This window comes from Falco cherrug, chromosome Z (assembly GCF_023634085.1).
Source record: "Falco cherrug isolate bFalChe1 chromosome Z, bFalChe1.pri, whole genome shotgun sequence".
Taxonomy (NCBI): Eukaryota; Metazoa; Chordata; class Aves; order Falconiformes; family Falconidae; genus Falco; species Falco cherrug.
Window position 1 is genome coordinate 31,109,153 of NC_073720.1, and position 23,786 is coordinate 31,132,938.

At 39.2% G+C, this 23,786-nt stretch overlaps 1 protein-coding gene across 3 annotated transcripts in view; it reads right to left on the reverse strand.

The window, feature by feature from the left end:
• Positions 1–7,241: 7,241 nt before the first annotated feature.
• KIAA2026 (KIAA2026 ortholog) overlaps positions 7,242–23,786 on the reverse strand; it is a 55,517-nt gene continuing 38,972 nt past the window's right edge. For all 3 annotated transcript variants that reach the window (XM_055698818.1, XM_055698817.1, XM_055698819.1), the window contains 3 exons: positions 19,111–19,226; positions 15,087–15,274; positions 7,242–13,691 (listed from right to left, as the gene is read on the reverse strand). In XM_055698818.1, coding sequence (XP_055554793.1) covers positions 10,063–13,691; positions 15,087–15,274; positions 19,111–19,226 — 3,933 coding nt within the window. In that variant the 3' untranslated portion in view covers positions 7,242–10,062. The remainder of the gene's footprint in view (positions 13,692–15,086; positions 15,275–19,110; positions 19,227–23,786) is intronic.

The following is a 23,786-nucleotide window of genomic DNA, read 5'->3' on the forward strand; positions in this document are numbered from 1 at the left end:
AAATTTATACACAAGGACAGGTACCTTCAAGCAGGAGGCAGCTAAAACCGTACAACAATCATTAAAATGAAAAGCAGTTACAGAAGATAACTGTTTTCATAAAGCAATTAACTGCTATTAGTAATTAATCTAGTTCTTTATCATCAAATATGCAAACATGAACACCTTAAAACAAAAAAAGTTTTAAACAAAAGGTAGATTTACTTGCCTAACGCAAACTTCATATATGGTGATAATTAGACATAAGTTTTCAGAAAATCTAGAAATTTAGAGAGGTGCTTTAACCTAAAAAGCTGTCTTACACGTGTCATTTCCAATATACAACTTCAAGGAAAAATAATCTGTGGACTTGTTTAGTGACAGGAAGAAGAATACACTGGCAAATATATAAAATGCCAGCTTATAGCTAGTAAGTGCCAGAGCGGAGAACACATGGCCCATTCATTTTTTTGCAGAACTGGAAAACTTAGCTTAAGGCGAATAATCTTGAGCAATTTTGTATTCTGCAACTCTCTGCCGTGGGGCAACATCCTTTCAAAAGACTGTGAAGCGTTACGGTTGGATGGAACATTCATGGCTAAGAGAGAAAGTAATTTCTGTAAAGATTAATTACTATAAAGAAGTGAAATGCCTAGAGTTCAAACTGCTTTACTTGATCCCACATACTTTTCAGTAGCTTTGTTACCGCACACCTGAGCCCTGAGCCCGGTGCACGGGAGCGGACCCACCCGCGGGGCCGGGACACCCGCTCACGGCACGGCTGCGCAGGGGGGTGAGGCGGTGGGTCCGCACAGCTGTCCTCGGCCAGGTTCAGGCACAGCTGTCACCGGGTCTTCCCTGCGTGTCCCAGTTTGGAGGGACCACGCTCTTCACTGCCACACACGTGCTGTGAGGAGGGGGCTTCATTAGCAGGGGGCTCTCTTTGCTCGGGGGTGGACCTTTTAGCATGCTCTCTGGGGTACTCCACAGGCGGTTCAAGTAATTTTCTCTTTGGTCTCACGAACCATGTAGCTCTCCTTGACCTTACATTGTTATTTCTTAGCTTCATCTATTTCTGGTGTCTATTCCTTCTCCCAAGGCTGTGTCATGGTAACTGTTTGTAAGGGCTGATTAACACCCTCTTGTTATAGATCTTTACATATTTTGTCTAAATTTCAAGTTGAAGAACAGACTGACCTTCTGTTAACCACCTGCCTGCGTATATTTGCCATTTGCTCTAATACTGAACCAGCCAGCTACAAGACATTCTTAGCAACATCTCTACAGCTATGCAAGCAAACTTTATGTAGATCTACAATGAACAACCTGAAACCTGGCTCCTTATTAATATAGTGTGTTTGGGTCAGATTGGTAAATTATAATGGCAATAGCAGTTGCATTGTCTGTGTTTGGAATCCTGGTAAGATCTTGCTGGATCATCTACTTCATAATGAGGTTACAAGACTCAGGGTAGTCTTAAAAGATTCCAGAATATCAGTCAGCCATTGCACAAAGGTAAAATGCAGCAGGTCCTGATGACTGCAATATTGCTGGCATACTGAACCATGTAGCAAACCACTTACTGAGCAAAGTGCCATAGGGTATTAATAACTGTATTAGTATTAACTATGTTGCTTGTAATTTTTCATTTAAATAAAACATTGCCACCGTATTTTGATTCATGTTTATGTCCAATACTGCTAAAGCATCCACTATTCTGTTGGTGTATGTCCATGTATTTACATGACATGAATACATTTTCTTGCCTTGAAAACGTTTGCTTTTAACTTCTTACACAAAGGAAAAGGTTAATGAGTTCCTCTGTGCTTTGGAGAAGCAGAATTTATTCATTTGTACTTTCCTGCATATTAAACTCTGCAACAAAACTGACACATTGTTGCATGTTCATGCCATTTCATTAAACATATTTTGTTGCCCATTAAATCTGAAAAGTGCTTGAAAGCTTCCAGTGTTGTCTTTTGGCCACATACCTGCACTGAACTTCATATATAGTAATAAAGGTAAACTAACAGCAGTACAAAGTTAAAAAAAGCTATCTACAGCTGCTATCTGCACATCTCATACAAGCTGACAGCTAAAAACCAGCCCTTGAGCACTTTTTGGAATTGACCCTCTGTATTCTACATCCTTACCATTTTCACTTCCTTTCCCCAGAAAATTCTTGGCACAAAGGCAGCTTGGTTTCTAATAAAGAGAATGAACTATTATTTCCCTTGCTGCAAAAATCTAGCTCTCCAAGACCTTCTGTCCACAAAGATTCTACTCTGAGGCCAATGAAAAGACCACATTTTTGTAGGTAGCAGCATCCCTAAATGCCTTGTGCTCACGGGAATATAAAGTTCAGACCCTTGTTCATCTCCTCCTCATCCACTCTGAACTGTCTCTCAAATTTACTCATCAAAAGAGTACCAGAGACTACGGGGCCCAATCTTACCTGGAAAAAAAGGGCAGAATGTATAATCCGCTGTGACACTATTGACACCTAAGCTACAATGTTATTGCCTTCTCTAGTTCCCCCAGAAAACTCCCAGTAAACTCCACTCTGGCTGGGCTCATATGGGCCAAGCCCTGAACGACGCCTGAGCAGCAGGTGTGCCTTCACATTTCCAAACTATTTTAGAATAGCCGCAATTATGTGTTTCAAACACATGCTTTATTTGTTCCTTCCCTGAGAGGCACATCACGAGTCAAGCACAAACGAGTATGAGACAGACTGATGGCCTAATATGTAAATGCTTCAGTCTTTCAATACTGGTTTTGTAAAGTCTTTTCAATTCTGCTAGCTTCCATTTCTGGATGGGAGAAACAGACTGCTCTGCTGCACATTCACTATGTTCTCTGCTTATGCAGAAAAGCAGCCTTCCTTCTTCCCTGTTCTTTTTTTGGATTTACCTTATCATTAGCTGCATTCTTACAGCTGTCACAGAAAAAAATTCTTGTTGAAGAGTATTTTCTAAGGAAAAGGTCTAAGCTTTCAATTTCTATCAGTTTTTCCTTTCCCATTTATCTCAGCAAAAGTAACTGCTGTTTCTGCATACAATCACTTACACCCCAAGTAAGTCTTTACTGACACTCGGGGAGCAAGACAGCAGCCGCTTTTAGACTCTGTTCAGTGCTAAGTTTGCTGCCTGCAGTTGGTTGCAGGAGGAACTCCAAGCTTGTTATCTGGTAACCATATTTGGAAAAATCTTGGAACCACTTCAGAATTTGCAGTAAAACAACACAATCTTACAGCATGTGTGTATATTCCCTGATCATTAATCTCCTGTAAAGGCATCCTTACAAGAATTAAAAGGTATCAGGTGCCTAACTTACAATAAATTACTCCTATTTCTGTATCTCCAGAAATCTCATCCTGAACATTTTTGGTATCGGCATAGATTTAAGAAGCCTGTGTTTCTTACATTTGTAAGTAATCCCCAGGATATGCAGTCCACATACTCTATACCTCTTGGGTTTTGGCCTTACCAACAGGAAGGCCAACTATGATATTTCAGTCAATTCCTCATTCAAAACTTCTGCTTTTTAGGATTTACGCACCCCCTCCTACCACTTCTTAAACTGAAGAAGTGATTTTTAATGCTTTTATGTCCATCATTTTTTCTGCTTTTGTTTCTCTGAATTACTGCTCACCTTGTTCCAGTACCTGATTCTCTGGCTGCAAAATCTGTTCTTTCATGTCACAGACAAGTCCAGGCTGAATTCACACAATTCTGGAATTACTGTTGGAGCCTGTGTATACATACTGGGGAAAATTAACTCATACTTGACCTATTTCGTTCTTTCCACTAAGCACTCTCTACTGGGTACTACAGAGAGACAAATACCCAGTCCAAAGTGCAGCTCATACAAGGACTGCTATACCAGATGTATCACTCACACTCCACGTGCCAAAGCAAGAAACCAAGAAACTCGCTTTCAAATGTGGGGTTTTTTTTGTGGGTTTTTGTGTGTGTGTGTGTGTGTGTGTGTGGTTTTTTGGTTTTGTTTTTTTTTTTTTTACCAAAAGGTTATGTTTTTCCATCAATCTCTTAGGCCAAGGAAGGAGGAAAATACGACAGGCCCCCTGACTTTTTGTGTTTGTCTATCAAAGGTTCTTCTAATATCACCTTGCAGAAAAGCACTCTATAGGAAGGAGCAGTATTTTGAAGGCATAACATGTAGTGAACAGTAGACTACTAGCCAGACAAGCCTTAAAGAAACCGATGTAAGCAATTCCTCATCCTCCCCAGTAGCTAAAATTGAACATAATGCTAAAAATACCTGCTTCATATATTGCATATCTTGATTCCATCATAATTCCACTCATACCTTTTTGTAACCCTGTCACTAATACTTCGATACTCTATTTTACTGCTGCAGATAATTTAAAAAAAGTGAGGAATGATTTTACAAATACTAGCATGTTATGTGGACAGGATCTCAGTGTATATGCTGGTACTAGGCACCCATGACCTATAGACAGCCAAAATAGTCTGATCTTACACTTGTACATTTACTGGAAGGAATCAATATGAACAACTAATTGAAGAAGTATATTGTCTTGTTTTTATGACATCAATATTGACAAGCAAAGTTCTAAATCTGGAGACAATCATAAAAATCACAGTTATAGTGGTTTCTTTCCTATCTTGTTTTCTTGTGCTATTAAACTTGTATAAATGCTATCTGTCAGTGCCACTCACATCCTTAAACGATTTCTTTTTTTAATTAATTTATCTTCTTTGTAAAAAGCAAGGCTAGTTGTCTAACCTTTAGTTACAGATGGGATGCTGGAAGAGGAGTCGGGGCCAAGGATCCTGTTCCCAGTTTTTCCATGTTACTATCAGAACTCTGTACTTCACTGTCTTCATCTGCAAAAGGTGGAAAATCATGCACATTTTAATACACTTCTTGTGTAATAAAGTTAATTTCAAGGAATATTATAAGAAATTCATTACATTTCCTTTGCTTTTACATACCATTTCCATTTAACGTGTTCAGTTCAGCCAAGATTGAAATAAAAGATAATTGTAAGAACGCCAACTTCCTGCAGAACTTCCGGACCAAGCGTACATGAAACAACAATGCATCCTGGTTTCCAAGTTTACTCCAGACATCCAGGTATAAATATTGATCAGCAAATTCAATATTTTGAGAAAAGAAGACATGTTTATCAAGATTTGGTTTATGCAACTGTAGTTTCAAGAAAAATATTTAAAATAGAACATACCATGTCACATTTACAAAAGTGGCTCTTCGACAACTCAATTTTTTTTATTTAGGTGCCTATGTATGTAAAATGATCATGCACCTAATATACAGACTTAGCTATGCAAAAAAATAATGAGATAAAAAATAATCATGTTCAAAATACTTACAGCAGTTTGTTCTTCTGTATTTTCAAGAGAGTTAAACCAAACAGAAGTAGGAACTGTACAGAGAGGAGAGCACCAGACTTGCACTGGTTTCAATAATCTGGCTTAAAGACCATGCCTTTACAGCCATGACATTCTGCAAGTGGTATATCCTTACAGGACAAACTGAATTTATTTTGACAGTGCTGTGTATTTGGTTTAAACTGATATTTCTACAAAAAAAAGTTGGTACAGGGTTAAATAATGGAAACCCACTCCAAAAAATTGAAGTAATTATTACAAGAAAAATCATCATCACAGTGCCGAATAGATTCATACTGCTTTAGAACATGTACTATTCTGATCCCAAATCTGAAGGATACAGTAAAACTGAAAAAGGTACACACAGCAATGACAGTAACTGGTTACTTCCATATAAGAAATAGTTGACTATGTCTCTTTATTCTAGAAGAGACGGTCAACATGGCAAATGTCTACACACGCCACATGGAAAAACGTATGAAGAACAAAGGCTTATTGTATCTTACAATATAAATATCATTTGCATCAAACGAAACTAGCAGGTGTCAGGTTCAGAAACAAACAGGAGAGTTATCTACACACTGTAAAAACCTCTTTATCACAAAAGCCTGCGGATGGTAGTAGTTTACATGTGCTCAAGAGGAATCCTAGAAAGGACTGGTCCATTTAATAAAGAAAAATACACTGAGGACTATTACATTGAAAAAAATCACAGCTTCCCGACCAAGACTCTTTCTTAGGGATTAGGGGACACCAGAAGAGTATTCAGGGCTGTTACTACACTCTTTCGAACTGCTTCTGTTGACTGCTCCAAGAGACATGATACTAGGATAGACGGACCTTTAACATTACATAACATTAACATAACATAACAAACATTAATCTTATTTTGAGTCAGTAAACTCACTTCAGGTGCAGCTTACCGAGACCAGGCTACATGAATTTAAGCCTTTGTGAGCACCTCCTACTGTTCTAAAGGAAACAGCCTCATCATAACAAACATTCGTGCCTTAATGAAAATTATTAATCTACTTTAAATTCAGTTTGGGCTACTAAAATTCCGCACTACCACAAAATATAAGCAAGACCAGCTGAGACAACACCTGCGATGAAGCTATTGACTCCCTTCAAATGCCAGCTTTTAGTAATTTTCTGACCTACTTACGTGAGACAAGTAAGTTTCTCTTCACTTACGAGAATTTTTGCTTCACTTTTGACATTGTACTTACTCTTTGCTATGTCACACAATGAAATCAGAGTGGGTTTGAATGACTTGACAATAACACACATAATTTGAACAGGTACTTCCATGACTCTTAATACTTATCAAATGTAATTGCTTCTAGTATGGTAGAGGCAGAGTCCCTAGAAGAAAACGGTAGTGCACACGCAGAGGTTTGAACAGTGAGGCAAAATGAATGTAATTTTTTACTCAAAGCAAAGTAAAATCATTGTGCAGAATATGTCTATTTAGGTAAATATCAAATATATCATCCAAAATGTTGTAAGTCATTAATATCTCAAAGTTTTGTATGTAATATAGTTCTGAATATCCGTATGTATCTGAAGGGGTCTAAAAGCAAGGCATTTTACAAGCTCTGAAAAGCTGAATGTGTTTTCTTCAAAGATTGATTTATATACTTATTTGTTTATGTGTGTAATAAAATGTCTTTTTAACTTCAAGTAAAGATGCAGGTAGTTCTGCTTTTTCATTGTATCTGTGAATATAATCTACTTTTTTACAGTTCTTGTGCACTAAACATTCGGTACAGAGAACAAAATAAAAAGCAAACTGTCAATGGCTGTTTACTTCAATTGAAAGAAAATTTTACTCTGACTGACATGTATATTATCAAAGAAGAGTGATGGCAAGAGGAATTTTATTCACACAAATAACTAAAACATGTTTTTACAAAATAATGAATCATGCAAACCCATTACATAGCAATCTCAAGCCTTTCTCCAATAGGATTTGGAATCTGAACATGGGTCCAGTAGAGAATAGAAGTCCATGAAAATTCTAATACAACTTCGCATGTGGCAAAGTTTATCCTGCCAAATGATAAAATATTTATAAACCAATTCTAAAATATTATTGTACTAATTCAGAAAACTTCAAAGAAATCATTCAGGTAGGGAGCTTCAGTTGTGAGTTCCTCATTTAAGCTTTCCTCACTTTTTATTAGAATTAATTGTAACATAAATCTTCCTACTACATAAGCACGTAGAAAAATATCATGCAAGATTTTTTTCTCCATCCAGGCCACCTGCTATAGCAGAATCCAGTCTTAACCTTTCCAAAAAATGTAGCTATTCAGTCTACAACAAACAATATAAAATTTAAAAAGGAAAACCAGCCATTGTAAGAGAAGAGAAAAATCCAAGAAAGTCAGTTCCAAGGTTCCACCAGTGAAATGGAAATAAAATGTGTTGCTGGTATATATGGTTTTAGAGTACTTAAAATGTCCATAAAGAAATTACCATTCTCTGCTGTCTTCCCTGCTGGAAAGAATCACCTGCAGCATTCAGCTGCAAAATGCAGCCAGATTTAAAAAGTCTTAATATTGGAGGCAGTCATTAGTTACTACTAGGTGTCTTCAAAACCAATTATATAACACCTTTAACAAGAAATACCAAGTGTACCAGGTAGTTTATTCTAAAAGAAAACCAAACCTTCCGTCACCACAAAAACTGACAGCTCAATCTTTCCCAGCCCTGAGGTAATATGGAGATTGCTGACCTAAAATGAGGCCACTTCCTAACTCAAATTTTTTAGCTAGTGCAGAAAAGGAAGGTACCTATGGAAGGCACAAGCCTTTCTTCCCTACGCTTTTCCTGAACTCTAGTTAACTAGTTACTTTTCAGAACAATATTACGGGCAGCCAACACCAAGGGAATAAGCTTTAGTCTTATTCTTCAACCCAAGATCCAAACTGCCAAATTATGTAGAGCAAATGGGTAAAGGAAGAAGAAAACTCTACAGGATGGGGAGCAAAAGCTTAAGCTTTGTCTTGATGAAAATCTGTCTAATAATGCTGCTAAATACAGATATGTAAGCTTTTATCCCTCTTTGAAGTCATAGGTATTAAAAAGGCAACTAACTTTCACGAGTTCTTCTGAAATCTTCCCTTCTAGATTCTAAAAAATAAAATCCAACAAAAAAATCCCACACAAAGATGTCCAGCCTAAGACTGGATCTTCCAAGCAACTGACAGAGACTATGACCTCAGATTTTAACACAGCATTTCTAAAATCATCACCTTCCATCAAATAAGAGGTGCTGGATAGGCACCCTTTCTTTATATGCCAAGACTCAAAAGATACCAAAAAACTTCTCTACTTCCATGAACACTGCAGCAGACACCTGTGAATTTAGCCGATACGCAGAAAATGACTCAGGGGTTTTATCAGATCAAAAGCTGAACCTAAGCCAAATACTGAATACACTGTATAAAAAAGGAAGATTTATGTAATATGTGAATTATTCCCACTCAAAGCACCAATAAGGCCTCCTTTAATACTGTGTGAAGTTTTAGCACCATGCGTCCAGGGAGAACAATTAAAAGCTAAAGAAAAAAAATACAGATCTAGAAAGCATGACTGGTGAAAAAACTGGGTAGCTTGTTATAGCTAGACAGAAGATTGAAGAGTGAACTTGTTACAGTCATCAGATATGTGGAAATACATACAAGGCTGTAAAAATGAGAACAATGAACTGTTCAACACACTTAGGAGCTTTATAACAAAACACGGTAGTCCTGAACAGCAAGCAGCATGACTTAGGCTGCTGTCTGGGAAACCATTTCTAACCTTACCACATCACTGGAGATTTTAGGCAATATAACCAAACATTATTAAGAATGGATGAAGTATGGGTTAACCCCACGCAGGATAACAGGAGTATCCATAAGACAACCTTCTTCCCAGCTCCTATGAAATCATGTGAAATGCAAACCACAAAGAGAAGATTAAACAATTTCATTCTACTATATTCCAAAAGCTGAGATGCATTTTAAAAAGGAGGATGTATACGTATGTATCCTGCCATGGTGTAACAGATATACAGATTTTTAAACTATTACCAACACAAAGCAGTACAGCAACTTGATTTATTATATGCAGATTTTTCTGCTTTGCTGCTAAACAGTACACTGGTCCAAAGTTACTAAAATACTTAAAAAACTATACATTATGTAAACAAAACATAAATAAGACAGCATAGTTCTTTGTACAGATAGTTTAGTACAGATTGTTAGGAATTCATGAATATGTACAATTCTGTATCATAGATTGCATTTTTACAATGCATAATTTTTTTTACAGAAACAAATAAAAAATAAATTTGACAAATAAAAAGGAGATATATACTGTCATAAACACACTGGCAAACAGTCCATAGTGTAAGATGGAACATGTGCAAAAGGCTGGATTTCTCCAAACTACAATGTTTAATGAACTCATTGGTCAGAAATGACCTTTTTTACTAAAGAACTCTCTGGAAACTTCTCTCTGACAAACTAAATATTTCTTCCTCCTAAGCCTCACAGGTAAACAGGAAAGAACTATAACCTTCAGTAATTTTGAGTAAATCAACTATTTCAAACAATGTAAGAAATCATTCAAGTTATAACTTCAAAGTCAGAAGAACTCCCCAGAATTTCAAAGTGGCTCATTTGCAGTAAATTCAGGATGCAGCTTTGTCAGGTTTGTCAAGGCAGGATGACTGCGATGTTGGGAAGACAGTTGTAGGATTTCTGCTTGTGGACACAGCAACAGGAGGCAGTAATGAAGACAGAGATGAAACTTCTGATGCTGGAGTATTTATAGCATTTAAAATGACTCCCTCTGGACTGACCAACAGTTTTTTGATAGAAGTGTCCAAGTGAAGCACTGAAGTGTTGCTTGGTAACTGAGGGTTTTGAGGATGAATGGCAGAAACCACAGAAGACGTAGCTGCAACATTAACAGGAGATTTTATCACTGAAGGCATAGACAGTGCTGATGCAGGGAGCGAAGTACATGAGCCAGCTGGAGTACTAAATTCCTGGGGTGTTGCATGCACAATGGGTAAAGCATCCACAGACCCAAAAGAGTTCACAATTTTTGTAGAGCTTTTCAAAGGATGTTTTGATATTTGACAACTTAATGAATTACTTGGTGCTAGCATGATTTTTGAGGTTACTGGATTAACAGCTGGTACACCTTGAGCCTCCTGACTATGGTTAATAGTTAAAGAAGTCTGTTTTGTATTACAAGAAAGAAGAAGAACATGGCTGCCAGCTCCAAAGCCTTGTGGTGGAACAACAAAACAAGTACCATTAATCATTATCTGAGTTCCAGGTGCCAAAGGCATACAGGTGTTAATAACTATTTTCTGTTGAATACAAGGTTCATTCAACTGACCTCCTGCCTTGCTTGTTACAGTTGGTGAAGCTGCAGACATCTGAACAGTAGAAGCGTATGTGTAAGCATGACTTTGTTTCTCTATACTGGGAGGCACCTGCTGGCACTGTAGGGAGGAAAACCTAGTAACTTTACCTGTATTTGGTGATGGAGGGGGCAACACACTCTGAGGTTTGTGAATAACTGCACTACTTGGCAGAGCAGCTGAAACTCCTGATGATTGAAACTGAAGCAGTGTGGGGAACTGGCTTTTTGGTACTGGAGAAAGAGCCGGAACTGCTGTCAACTGAGGAACTGTATGTAACACTTTGTGGGGGGTGGCTACAGATCCAGGCAAGCTAATGACTGGAAATTGCAAAGCAGATGCTAAGCTTTGAGGAGATACTGTTGGTTGCGTTGTTGAAATCAGCACAGATGAAGCAAGATGTCCTGTCTTTACAGTTGATATACCCACACTATTTCCAATATTTGATGTACACAGTCGATTACCCAGATTTTGCCTTATTTTTGAGGGATCATTTCCACCAATCAAGACAGTGGGCTGCATCCCAGAAGTCCCACTTGATGTTACTGAAACAGATTCTACGCATGCATTTACTGTTGTTACTGTAAAGGCATTTTCAGCTTTTTTTGCAACACATACAGATTCATCAACTGACACAGCACTTTGACTCACAAAATTTGGAACAGGAACCAAAGTACTACTACTTGTCAAAGACAGCGCCAAGCCCATGCACTTTTTGTCTTCTCCCTTAGAAATGGCAGAGTGCAATATATTAACTGGTGCAGCCTGTTGTGCATTGGCTTTAGTATTTACAATGGTTTGACCTATATTTAGTCCAATTTTCACATCTTTTACTTGAGCAACAGTTGGTGATGAATTTATTCTTACCCGTGCTCCTACTGTAGTTGGGATCAGAACCACCTGTGGTTGCTCTGTGGCACTAACAAAGGTTTTGCTTAGGGAAGAAGGAAGGTTATGTTTCAATGACTCTGCAACTAGATTGGTGGTTGATGGGACATTGGCAATTTGTGTGTTAATGAAAAGCAACTTCTGAGCATTAACAGCAGATGCCAGAGATGGAATAATACTGACTCCTGATGCCGCACAGGGTGATAAAACAGGTGGATTTGTAACTAATGTAAGTTTCTGGACTGCAGTACCACTGATGAAATCTCCATTTGCTGCTGAAATAGACTCAGATTGTATAACAGGATTTGGTTTGGTTTTAGTATCAGCTTGTTGCTGCATTGAAGAATTTGGAGTTATGACAGTGTTATTTTGTCCAATGCTAGTCACACTAATAGGACCGTTTGGAGTTGCTGACATCAAATTGGTAGCTAATGAAATGGAGGATAAAGGAGGAGAGGACACATAGCAGGAGTTCGCTGTTACTTGACCCAAAGTGCCCCCAGCAGCCGGCTGCTGTAATGTGAATTTGATATTTGCTTCCATTGTCTGGGTAAAATCAGCTGGGAAAGCTGGAATGTTAACAGAAGAAGCTGTGGAGGGGGAAAATCCTGAAAGAGATGATTGTCCAGTATGTGGGAGACCAGATGTGGCTGTTGCTACAGATGGAAGAGTAGAGCATGGTAACGCTGTGGTTTTTGGCACAAGAAAGGCCTGAAGTTGAGGTGTGTAAGTGAAAACTGAACTAGAAGATAAACTACTAGGTGAAATCTGGTCTGGGTTTGCTCGCACTTTAACAATTCCTGTATTTCCACCTCGTGTTGTGACGAGAATAGATTGTGATTCTCTTACACACACAGTCTTCAGCTCTTGCCTAGTTTCAAAGGAGTCAGTTGTCTGCTGTGATGCCAGACTGTAACAGGTAGAAGCAGTGTTTGTAGACCCACTTAATGCTGTTGCTGGTATCAAAGACTGGCTAGCTGTAGAGAGATTAGATGAAGTCAAAGACACAGGGCATGTGGCAGTTGAAACTGTAGTCTTGATCTTCTCAGTTTCTGTTTGGCTCACCTTAGTTACTGATGATAGTAAGTTACCTGCTGAAGTTACAGCAGGCAATGGTTGCATAGTGTTCATAGGACCAGTCATTTGTGACAAATGGGTACTATTCTTGTTAAAAATTGTACTAGGTGACTGAGTGGTAGCATTTGCAGGGCCTGTTACCAGAACAGGTGTTAAAGAAACACTGGCATTTGATATTTCTGGTAAAGTTGTACAGTGCAGCTCAGATGATTTTTGTTGTAGTGACTGAGTGTCCTTGGACACCATTTTTTCTTCCTTCTGCTGAATAAGAAAATTCTTAGGTAAAATAAGAACTTGTTGCATGACTTTTTCTCCTGTTTTAGAGTCAATCACAGGTTGCATTTGAATTTTTACAGAGCTGTTGTGAAGGTCTATTGGTACACAGTGGCCATTTGTCATTTTGTATACCATTTGTAAAGCAGTCTTTGAACTGGTCTGGCAGGGTAACGCTGGTTTTATCAGCGATGATTCCAAAGGTGACAGAAGTGGCTTTTCAGAAGTAGACACATTTATGCCTTGGGGAGGTGACAGTTGATTTGTTAAGGTCACTTTGTTCCCAGTACTCTTGGCAAGCAAGGCCTGGATGGGTTTGGTCCCTTTCAGAAAGTTTGATACTGATGTTGCAGCATCTGTCAAGGAAAATGATTCTAGAGTTGACCCTTCAAATGGTTTCAGCTCAGTCACACAACTAACTGGCTGCAGGCTACTTTCTGAACTCTGAACCACAGTCTCATTAGTGCCCAGCTTAGCTTTCTTCCTTGGTGAAAAGTCATTAGTGCTTTGATCCAGACAACTATTTTGCTTGGACTGTCGTTTAACAAATCTGGGCAGTGTCTTCTGTATTTCTTTAGAAGTTGATTCTTTTTTCAGAATTCTGCTTTTTCCTGCAGGTAAATTCACCTCTAATAGTTTCATTTCATCTGCAAGGACATTAGAACAGAAACCATTTTACACATTTGCAACTGGTAACTCTAGATAACGATCTTACAATATCTAGCTAAAGACAAAATGCTAGTTTGCAAATGTAAGGATATATGGAAGGCGAATGTCTGCTTCTTTAAGGGCATCTGGTCAAGGACCTTTTTCAATGCAAAAAGGGGGTAATAAGGAAAGGAGGAAGTCATAAGCATGAACATACAGGGACACAAACCTGACCAGCATGGGAGACAATGTGGAAATTGGTCATTCACACCAATTGATGAGGGCATGTGAGAGTGTAAGAATGTTTTATTCCAGCAAGATTATCTTGAGGGAAAAAAAAAGGGAGAAGCCACGCTGTGCAGAAAAGCATGGCAGAGAGGAGTGAGAAAAAAAACATAGGAGAAACAACACTGTAGACACCAAGGTCAGTGAAGGAGGGGAAAGAGGCGTGCCAGGCACTGGAATGGATCCCCCTACAACCCAGGAAAATCATGAAGCAGGCTGACCCCTTCCCACAGCGGACCATGGTGGAGCTGGTATCTACACTGCAGCCTGTTGAGGACCCCATTCCACAGTGGGTGACCTTAAGGAAGCTGCAGCCCATGGAGAGCCCATACTGGAACAGGCTCCTGGCAGGAACTGTGGCTTATGGAGGACCCACACTGGAGCAGTCATACCCTGAAGGACTCTAGACTGTGGAGAGGACTGAGTGAAAGACTGTATTCCATGGGAGGGACCTCAGGGCAGAGGTGTGTGGAAGGAGCAGCAGTGACAGTGTTATGAACTGACCTCAGCCCCCAGTCCCCATCCCCTCTGTGCCACCTGACAGGGGAGGTGGAAGAATTGGCAATGGAGTTCAGCCTAGGAAGAAGGTGGAGAAGGGGAAGGTGAGGGAAGCTGTTTTGGGTTTTGTCTTTGTTTCTCACCATCCTACTCTATTTTTAATTGGCAATAAATCCAGTTCATTTTTCCCCAAGTAAGTCTGTCTTGCCTGTGACAGTAAGCGGTGAGTGACCTCCCTGTCTTGACCCATGAGCTTTCCCATCTTATTTTCTATCCCTCACCTGTTATGGAAGGAGAGTGTAAGAGTGGCTGAATGGGTGTCTGGCAGCCAGCCAAGGTCAACCCACTATAAACAAATTCTGAGCAGGTCTATTATGTTATCCCAGAAACAGTTAGGCAAAACCATGCACTAATCAGAATTTTCATCTTGATCATGTCTGTCCTCTTCCAGTCTGCATCTGTCAGACATGCATCACAACCTATTTCAATACTGTCACAGTAGTAAAGGTAAAAAGTAGAACACAAGTTCACATAGGAAAATTAAGGTCCTGAATCAACTTGATTCAGCTCCTGAATCAAATTCAAGCTATAAAATGCCAGTAAATGCTTACCATTGTCTGGGTGATCTTTTCTGGGAACTTCCACATGTTCTGCAGACTCTGAAGATTTACCACATATTACTGCAAAAGAATCTTTGCCATATTCAACTTCACTTTCATCATTACTGCACAATTCTCTGGTAAATTTATCATGGTCTGGATGTCTTTTAAAGTCATCATAGTCCTTCTTCAGTCTAGACCTTGAAAATAACAAAAATAACTTTACTAAAGAATGAGACCCTTTTTAACATTCTTTTTTTCCTTTGTATTTGATGCCATACAAAAAGCTGGTGTAAAATTGCCTGTGCCCTTCAAAAAACTTTAGGGTAGCTCCGTCTGCAAGTCTCTAAAACCCAGAAAAAGTGAAGTGATGGTAATGTCCCTGAGTCAAGTTATGTCCATCATTGTTTTACTGCATCCATCTTCTATTTCTTCCTTCATCTTGCACTGTGCCAACTGTACCTGTATGGGCTTGTGTATTAACTGTAACAAGTTTATTTTTTCCTCTGATGGCAAGCCCAGCTAGAAAATTAACTAAATCTTGTTTTTCTCAAATGCATCATGCGCTTGGCCTAGCTATGGGACTGTAAAGTAACTTCCTCCTTTAAGAAAACTTTATCTCTGGGCCATTAGAACAGCTGCCACTGTCATTTCCATAGGCTCACACTCCACTAAACGTGTATATGATGAACATACATAGCTGGTCTACTCATTTGAATAATGTTCAGAAACATATCCACTTACCTTGATACTCCTGAACTGCTACATATTTCCAACTGTCCCTTCTTCTAAACCACTTTTTAGATGAGATCTAGGGGGCATTTTAGGGTATTTCAGTGTACAAATACAGTGAACTACAGGATTCAACTGTATCTAACACAGTAACTAACACAGTATCCGTAAGGATTACTTAGCAAGCAAGTACAGCAATTACAGCAATTAGCACCGTGTGTGGAATAGAATCTAGGCTCTAGTCTGGATCTAACCCTTATGACAGTTAAGAACAAAATCTTAAGTTTACTCATTCTCACATGTTAAAATATCAGCTGTTTGCATTGAGTACAGCAATGGGCAGCTGCTCTCTAAAGGATGGAGAGGGAGAAGCCAAACATGATGTTAGAGCTGGTAGGGCATAAGCCTCACCAACCAGAATACTTGTGAATGAGGGTGCACATCAGGCCTAGCCGTGGTAACCGGGTTTAAGCAAGAGCTCAGATTAACAGGCAACCTCCTGGTGCTGAGGCAGGTGGTATGATGTCAAGGTGGGAAGTCAAGTCACAGGTTCAGATCAGAATCAGGTCCATGGTGATGATGCAGGTCCAAGGTCAACCTGAGAGTCAGTCCAGATCAGCGGGACTCATGGGCAGGCAGGGTAACTGCTGTAGTTGATCTGGAAACTGGCATTCCTACAGCAGAGACTGAAGGCTGCAGAATGACCCGAAGTGGGGATCCTGAGCCCATGGGCAGGTGATGTGGATAGAGGCCCAGGTGAGGCTGGTCAGGGTCAGTAAGACCTAACAGTTTACTCACAGCTTTGACACTCTCACTGAGAGAGGACAACCTTGAAGTCTGTATGAAGATCTAGTGTGGACGATACTTCAACTCTGTCATTAGGATTTCGAGCTTGAAGTCTAGGTGTAGAAGAACTATAAGAAGACACCACGGAACTACAGAAGGACACTAGGGAACCACTACTGTACTAAACTTCTGTACTACTTCTAGATAGGAATTTGCTTTTTTCTTTTGAGGAACTTCTACTGTGGGGCCAGTGAACAAATGTGATCAGTGGACACAAGCAGTTCACCTTAAGCTCAGTGCCTGGGAAGGTTATAGAGCAGATAGATGATCCTGAGCGCCATCATGTGGCACGTTTGGGTTTATGAAAGGCAGGTCCTGCCTGAGGAATCTGACCTCCTACAAGATGACCCACCCAGTGGATGTGGGAAAGGCTGTGGATGTTGTCTACCTGAACCTTAGCAAAGCCTTTGACACCATCTCCCACAGCATCCTCCTGGGGAAACTGGCTGCTCACGACTTGGACTGGTATACTTTATGCTGGGTAAAAAGCTGGTTGGATAGCTTTGAAAAGACCAGAGGACCGTTCAGAAAGGGGAAAAAAAATAAAATTTGGCTCATTAAGAGTGCTCCTATTAAAGACATCAAAAAAGGAAGGCAGAAAAACTCCAGACTCTTATTCCACACTGAGGTCTTGCCCAGAATCAAGCTCTGCCCAGCCCTCGATAATCTAGAAGGCAACACTGAGGTTAGTAGCTGGCTGAGACACCCTTTAGACACTGCAACTGCAGCTAGACTTGCAGTGCTGCTGTTTACACCAGCACAAGCAATCTTTACTCAGTTTTTTCCCTTCCACATGACACACCTTTCTTCACCACTGTCACTGGCACTACACAGCTCCCTAGCAGCTACATAATGAACCAGACCAAGGCACTGGTACAGCTTCCTTGCCACCACCACCCCCCCCCGCCCCTCCCAATCCCCTGCCGCTTTTGCCCCTCTTCCCCACAATTTGTAAAGATCGTTTTTCAGCTGGAGCTGTTCCCTGGTATACTATGTCTGTCCAAACATCGTGGAAATACTTAGCTAACATTGCTGAATAAACCAGGGTTACAGCCTTAAATATACATCCTGAGAAATGAGTTAATCTCAGAAATTATTCTCTACTCTAAATGCATGCTTCTCTAGCTACCAGTGCACAGAAGTGCAGGACCTCAGCTATTGTCTTGCTAATACAGTTTGTTACACGGTGCGGGGGAGCGGCCCCAGCCGCGGGCCGGGACAGCCGCTCACGGCACGGCTGCGCAGGGGGGTGGGGCGGTGGGTCCGCACAGCCCCGCACCTCCCAGCGCGTGCCGGGACACCCCGCACAGCTGTGCTCCGGCAGGTTCGGGCACCGCTGAGTCTCACTGGCTCTCACGAGCATCGTCCCCCTCGAAAGGCACAGTGTGCTTTCTTTTCACAGGCGACTGCTGTGAGGAGGGGGCTTCATTAGCAGGGGGCTCTCTTTGCTCGGGGGTGGACCTTTTAGCATGCTCTCTGGGGTACTCCACAGGCGGTTCAAGTAATTTTCTCTTTGGTCTCACGAACCATGTAGCTCTCCTTGACCTTACACTGTTATTTCTTAGCTTCATCTATTTCTGGTGTCTATTCCTTCTCCCAAGGCCATGTCTCTTAACTATTTGTAAGTATTAACTAACACCCTCTGTTTTTCAAATTCTTTCTTGTTTTTCATTGCAGATATTTATAATTTTTTTCTAGATTTCAAGTTTGATCTAATACTGAGCCAGTCAACCACACAACCACCCAGTTTCAGACTAGAATTCACTCATATTAGGCACAACTCATATATAGTACTTCTACACATTTTACATAACAGTTCTGTAACCATATTTAGCAAACAAGGACTAACACTGGGCACCAAACCATTCCATAGCAGAGTTTACATGAAGGATAGAACTGGAAATCCCATATACAGGAAAACTGAAATTCTTTCTAACAGTAATACTATCTGCCACATTTACAAAAGAGTCTGAATTCTATAAACAGGAAGAAATGAACTACTAAGGAAAATGAACAGAAACTTGAATAGAAAGGAATAGAAAAAAGTAAAGTCTGTACTTTGGTCCATTATCCAAAGCAAAATGTTCAACAACATCCTAAATTTCCAAACAAGGATTTTATTTCATGCATTATATCCATAATAAGCTACTGAGGAACAAACACTTAGTAGTCCTACCCATTTACTGTTTTTAGCACTATGTTGTTGGGCTTTTTTTTAAACACAATACCTTTTACACTTTTCAGCATTAGTTCTGCACAACCTGTGTAATCTGATTCCTTCACACTTAACATTCAAGCAGCTGCCTAACTTGCTAAAGCACTTCCAGTGCCTCACTCCTCTCCTCAAAGTATTTTCATTTCATTTATGTGAGAAGCCAACTTACTAACCTTTAGAAGGTGAATTTTGTTCTGTTTTCCATCCCATGCACTATTGTTAAAAAAATGAGCAGCTAATTACCTGTTTCTTTGAAATGCTTTCATTAGCTTTGGTTCCCATGGTAACAGTTCATTAAGCAGTCTCATCAATGTACCATGCAATTCCTTTACTGCTTGCTTCCGGTGGTACCATCTTCCCTGCAAACATAAGTACCATTTATTTATCATTGCATTAGACCTGAATCTTGCTATATTGTATTAGTAGTACAATAATCCTTGTAACTAACACAGCATATGGAGGAAAACAAGTGGAAGACAATATTAAGTTTCACAGTAACATCCACCCTCAACCTGTATAAGACATCAATACTTTTCTTTTTTAATAATATAAAGAGATAATGTCCGAGTTAAAAATGCAAGGATGTTCACTTTTTACGGGTCAAACTTAAAACTGAAGCAGAAACCTACAAACACACCATGTGTTTAAAATTACTTAAATGAGTAACAGACATAAGCAGTAATCCATTCAGGTCAGGGAAACCAACCATGTATGTACATTTTTAAGATACAGATAAAATTTCACAGAAAATCTTACCACAACCTCATTTAATGTAAGTGATATCATTTATATCATTATTATTTACAAAAATAATTTGCTACAGTTTTCAGGGATAAAAGCCACACAGGTTTTGCATTACATTCTTTTATTTCTAGAATTCTAGACAAAGGGTTTTTTAAAAAGTTTTGCAAATTGGTCATTTATGAATTTATGAAGTAACAGGCTACACAGAAAAGACTAGTTTTCCAACATAAAAGCTTTAAGCTTTTAACTCAAATGTATATGATTTTCTTTGTATATAATCTTATGGTCTTCTATGAAGAATTAGTAAGTCTGGAAAAGCTGAATGAGGATAAAAAGACACTGGGAAATAACTAGCATGTATATACATATATACAGTGCGACTGTGGTGGCCGTAATACGGCAGAACACATTTCCTAACTCTCTTAGATACCCCTTATAAATATTTCTTCTCAAAACTTTGTTCTGTAGTTTATTACATAAAAGACTGAACAATGCATATATGTATAACAGCTACAAAAAGAGATGTGGTATACTCTAGTACTTCTGCCACTTTACTAATTCTGTGCATTTTACATAAATGAGCATTTTATCTCCTGCCTTGTCAGAGAGGATGTAAGGCAGTAAAAAGCCTGATTCTGCAAGAAAAAGAAGCTATATTCATTTGATTTCAACACCTAACAAATAATTCTATTCATAGTAGGTGGGATCTAGGTGGAGTAAACCTTTCAGCTTTCTTTGTTCAACAATTTCCTGACCCATGGTCTCCTTATCTCCTTCAGGTGCCCACCTTATCTTTTCTAATTATTCAGAGTACATCCCTTTACTTTAACATCCTCAGTGGTGTATCCCTTTACTTTAACATTGTCAGTGGAACCTTTTCTTATTATTTGTTCCTTTCTCAACACAAACAGAGCATCACCCAGAACATTGTACCAAACTCATCCTGACTAATCTTTTTAAGACCTTGCTCTGTTTCAATAACCACTTACATGTTACCTAGCAAAGCAAATAGCTACTTGTCATTCTTCAATTAAAATTACAAAAGCGAAGATTTTAAGCAAGAAATTATGCCACATTACCACATAATGGTTAGTGTTGAGCACACAGACAAGTCAGCAAACTGTATTCTGATATCCTTCATTTGTGGCCAATAATATTTGCACATGTAATGCACTGCAGCATAAAACCTGCCATTGAACACTGCAACAGAAAACAGCCCCTGTGTATACTGTAGCCTATGAAGGCATTTGGTATCACCTCCTAATGTTAGCAGTCATCAGAATTAATGGCTAACATATAAAGAATATTACATGAACAGATTTATATCTATTTTAAGATATACAAAACATTTCATAGACAGTTTTAAAACAATTAGTTTATATACTACACAGTATTAGTGGATTGTATCAAAACAAAAATCAAAATGGCAAAAATCAACAATGGCACTGTTGGAAGAAGGGTTTGCTGGAGTCAAGAAGACGCTCAATATGAGTTATGCATCTTGCTCAACTTTATTAGTTTCTAACACTACTTACATAGAGCTGATACACATGCATATTCGTAAAGCAGAAATATAATAATTGGTTAGTAGTCTCTAAACACGCGCGGTTCTCACACCCCTAATTAACATGACTAAAATGAGCATTCTATCCATGTAGCTAATTGTGTTGCTGTGCTGCAGCCTTGTAGTTTGTTACTCCCTATTTTCCCATACCGCTCCCTATCTTTCTTGGCCCTGCACCTGCTTTGCCAGCAGCTGTAGCTTGTTACAGCCACGGCCTGTTGGCACGACATAATTACTTGGTCTCAGGACTCAAGAATAGCTCAAGGCTACCTTTCTTGTTATCTTCAGCACAGCAACTTCAGTACAGTTCTGATTACAGGCCTATTCTAATACCAGGCCTGGATTGTGCAGATCTTCAGAGATTCTAAGGCCACGCTTCTGCAGCCATTCTTCTACATGGCACTACTGTCAGGATACAGAAATGCTGTACATACATTTGATAGAGCAAAAAATGGAATGTGTGAAAACAGTCTTCAAAAGATATGAAAAAATACTACAGAGTAAACACAACAAAAATTATTAATTTCTGAGAACTCATCTTTAAATAAGGCTAAAATCTTGGCTTAAGTAGGAAAAAAAGTAAGAAAAAGAGTAAGATGAGCCAGATAAATATCAGCTGACCACTGAGTAAACTTGAAGTGATAACTGTATTATGCATTGAATAGCCAGATGCAAGGAAAATGTCATCAATAGCAGACTTCAAGACTTTACTGCCTTCAAAGAAGAATACATACAAGTCACTATCCTTGCTTACAAAACTGAACAAAAAACTAACCATAAAACCCCCACCCCTGCCCCCTGAATTCCAGAGCTAGTTTTTAATAAAAATCAGTGTCCTCTGGATATAATCTCTGGAAAAATCCACATTTGCTTCCAAATAATTTTAATGCAAGTATTATAGCAACATGATTTTCTTAAGAAAATGTAAATTAATTATTTCTTTGTATCTCAATTACTGATTTTTCTTACTGGGGGGGCTTAGGAATTGATGATAAAGCTGTTAGTGGAAACACACAATTTTAAGCCATGACAAGAATTTTCTTCCCTCAGAAATAGTCAGGACACATAACAAACATGGGCCAAAAGACTGAAAAAAAATTCCTAACTTTTAAAAATTATTTTGGTTCAGTTGGTTTTCTGTGCAAACCAGAATTCTGTGCAAAAAAGATTTCTGCAAAGCCCAGATGTTACACAAATTATATGCTGTTATTCTACGATTCCTTAAAAATTACAACAATAAAAAAGGACATAAAGAAAGATTCTATAACCTTAAGATACATCACTACAAAATCCAGCATTTTATTTCCTATGCAATTTTATTCTCTAACACAGTCTTGCTTTTTTTCCAGTGGGGTGGTGGGGGGTGGTGGGGGTGGAAAGCAAATCAAGAATTGATAACGGTATGACTTAACTCCCTACTTGAGCATTACACAGCTACCTACTAATTTCTACAGATAATAAACCTGCCTTTACAGATGTCTGTGTTGCAAGTTCTTTTCAGTAATACTGAATAACATAATACAGGAGAAGAGCTACAAACTGAAGCCTAGGAGTTCAGGCTGGACCTTAAAAGTATATTTGCATCAGAAACACACGGCATTAGAACAGGTTGTGCAGAGAAGCTGTTGAATTGCCATTCTCTCCTTCTGGTTTTCAGAAGGTGGCTAATCGGGTTATGGATGCTTAATGAAGCACTGACAATAGCCCTGCTTCAAGGTGGGGAGATCTTCAAATGTCCCTTTCAAGTACTGCAGAGTTCCTTACAATGAAAGACAAAAACCTCTGAGTATGATCTGATGTTATGGGTTAACTAACTAATCGAATGCAACATAATGGCAGCGGAGAAGGAACTGACCACAGAGTAGCCATGACTGTTCCACTCTTAGTCGTCAAAATACAGTTCAAAAAAAATCCCACCAGGAATGGTTTAGTGAAACAGCAGGGTTACTATACAGGAATAGCTATTACAGCCCTGCAGTTCAGTCCTCTTGTCAACAAGCATCTGGAGAAATGGAGATCTGTATGCACTGCCTTCTGGAATCCAGCAGGTTTTTGTTAGTAGACATGAACTAAAATTATGCAATTACATCAACCCAAGACAGTACTTCAGATGTAAAAACAAGTCTTTCTCTACCACTGAAGAGCTTGGTCTTAACAGATGTGTGAAGAAACTGTTCTTCTTCAATTTACTTGAGCAAATTCTAAGTCTGATGACAGCCTGCATTCCTAACTGATTATTTAAATAGAAATATCCAGTACATAACTTGGGTGTGTACTCAGTTATGTTCTTATGTGATCTGTAATTCACATTCCCAGTACAACTGCTTCTATACCTTGGATCTGACTTCTAGAATCATAGAATTATTTAGGTTGGAGAAAACCTTTAACATTATCAAGTCCAATCGTTAGCCTAGCCCTGCCAAGTTCACCACTAAACCACACCCCTAAGTGCTGCATCTACATGTCTTTTAAATATCCCCAGGGATGGTGACTCCACCTGAATACCTCCCTCAGCAGCCTGTTCCAATGCTTGACCATGCTTTCGGTGAAGAAATGTTTCCTAATATCCAATATAAACCTCCCGTGGCACAACTTGAAGACATTTCCTCTT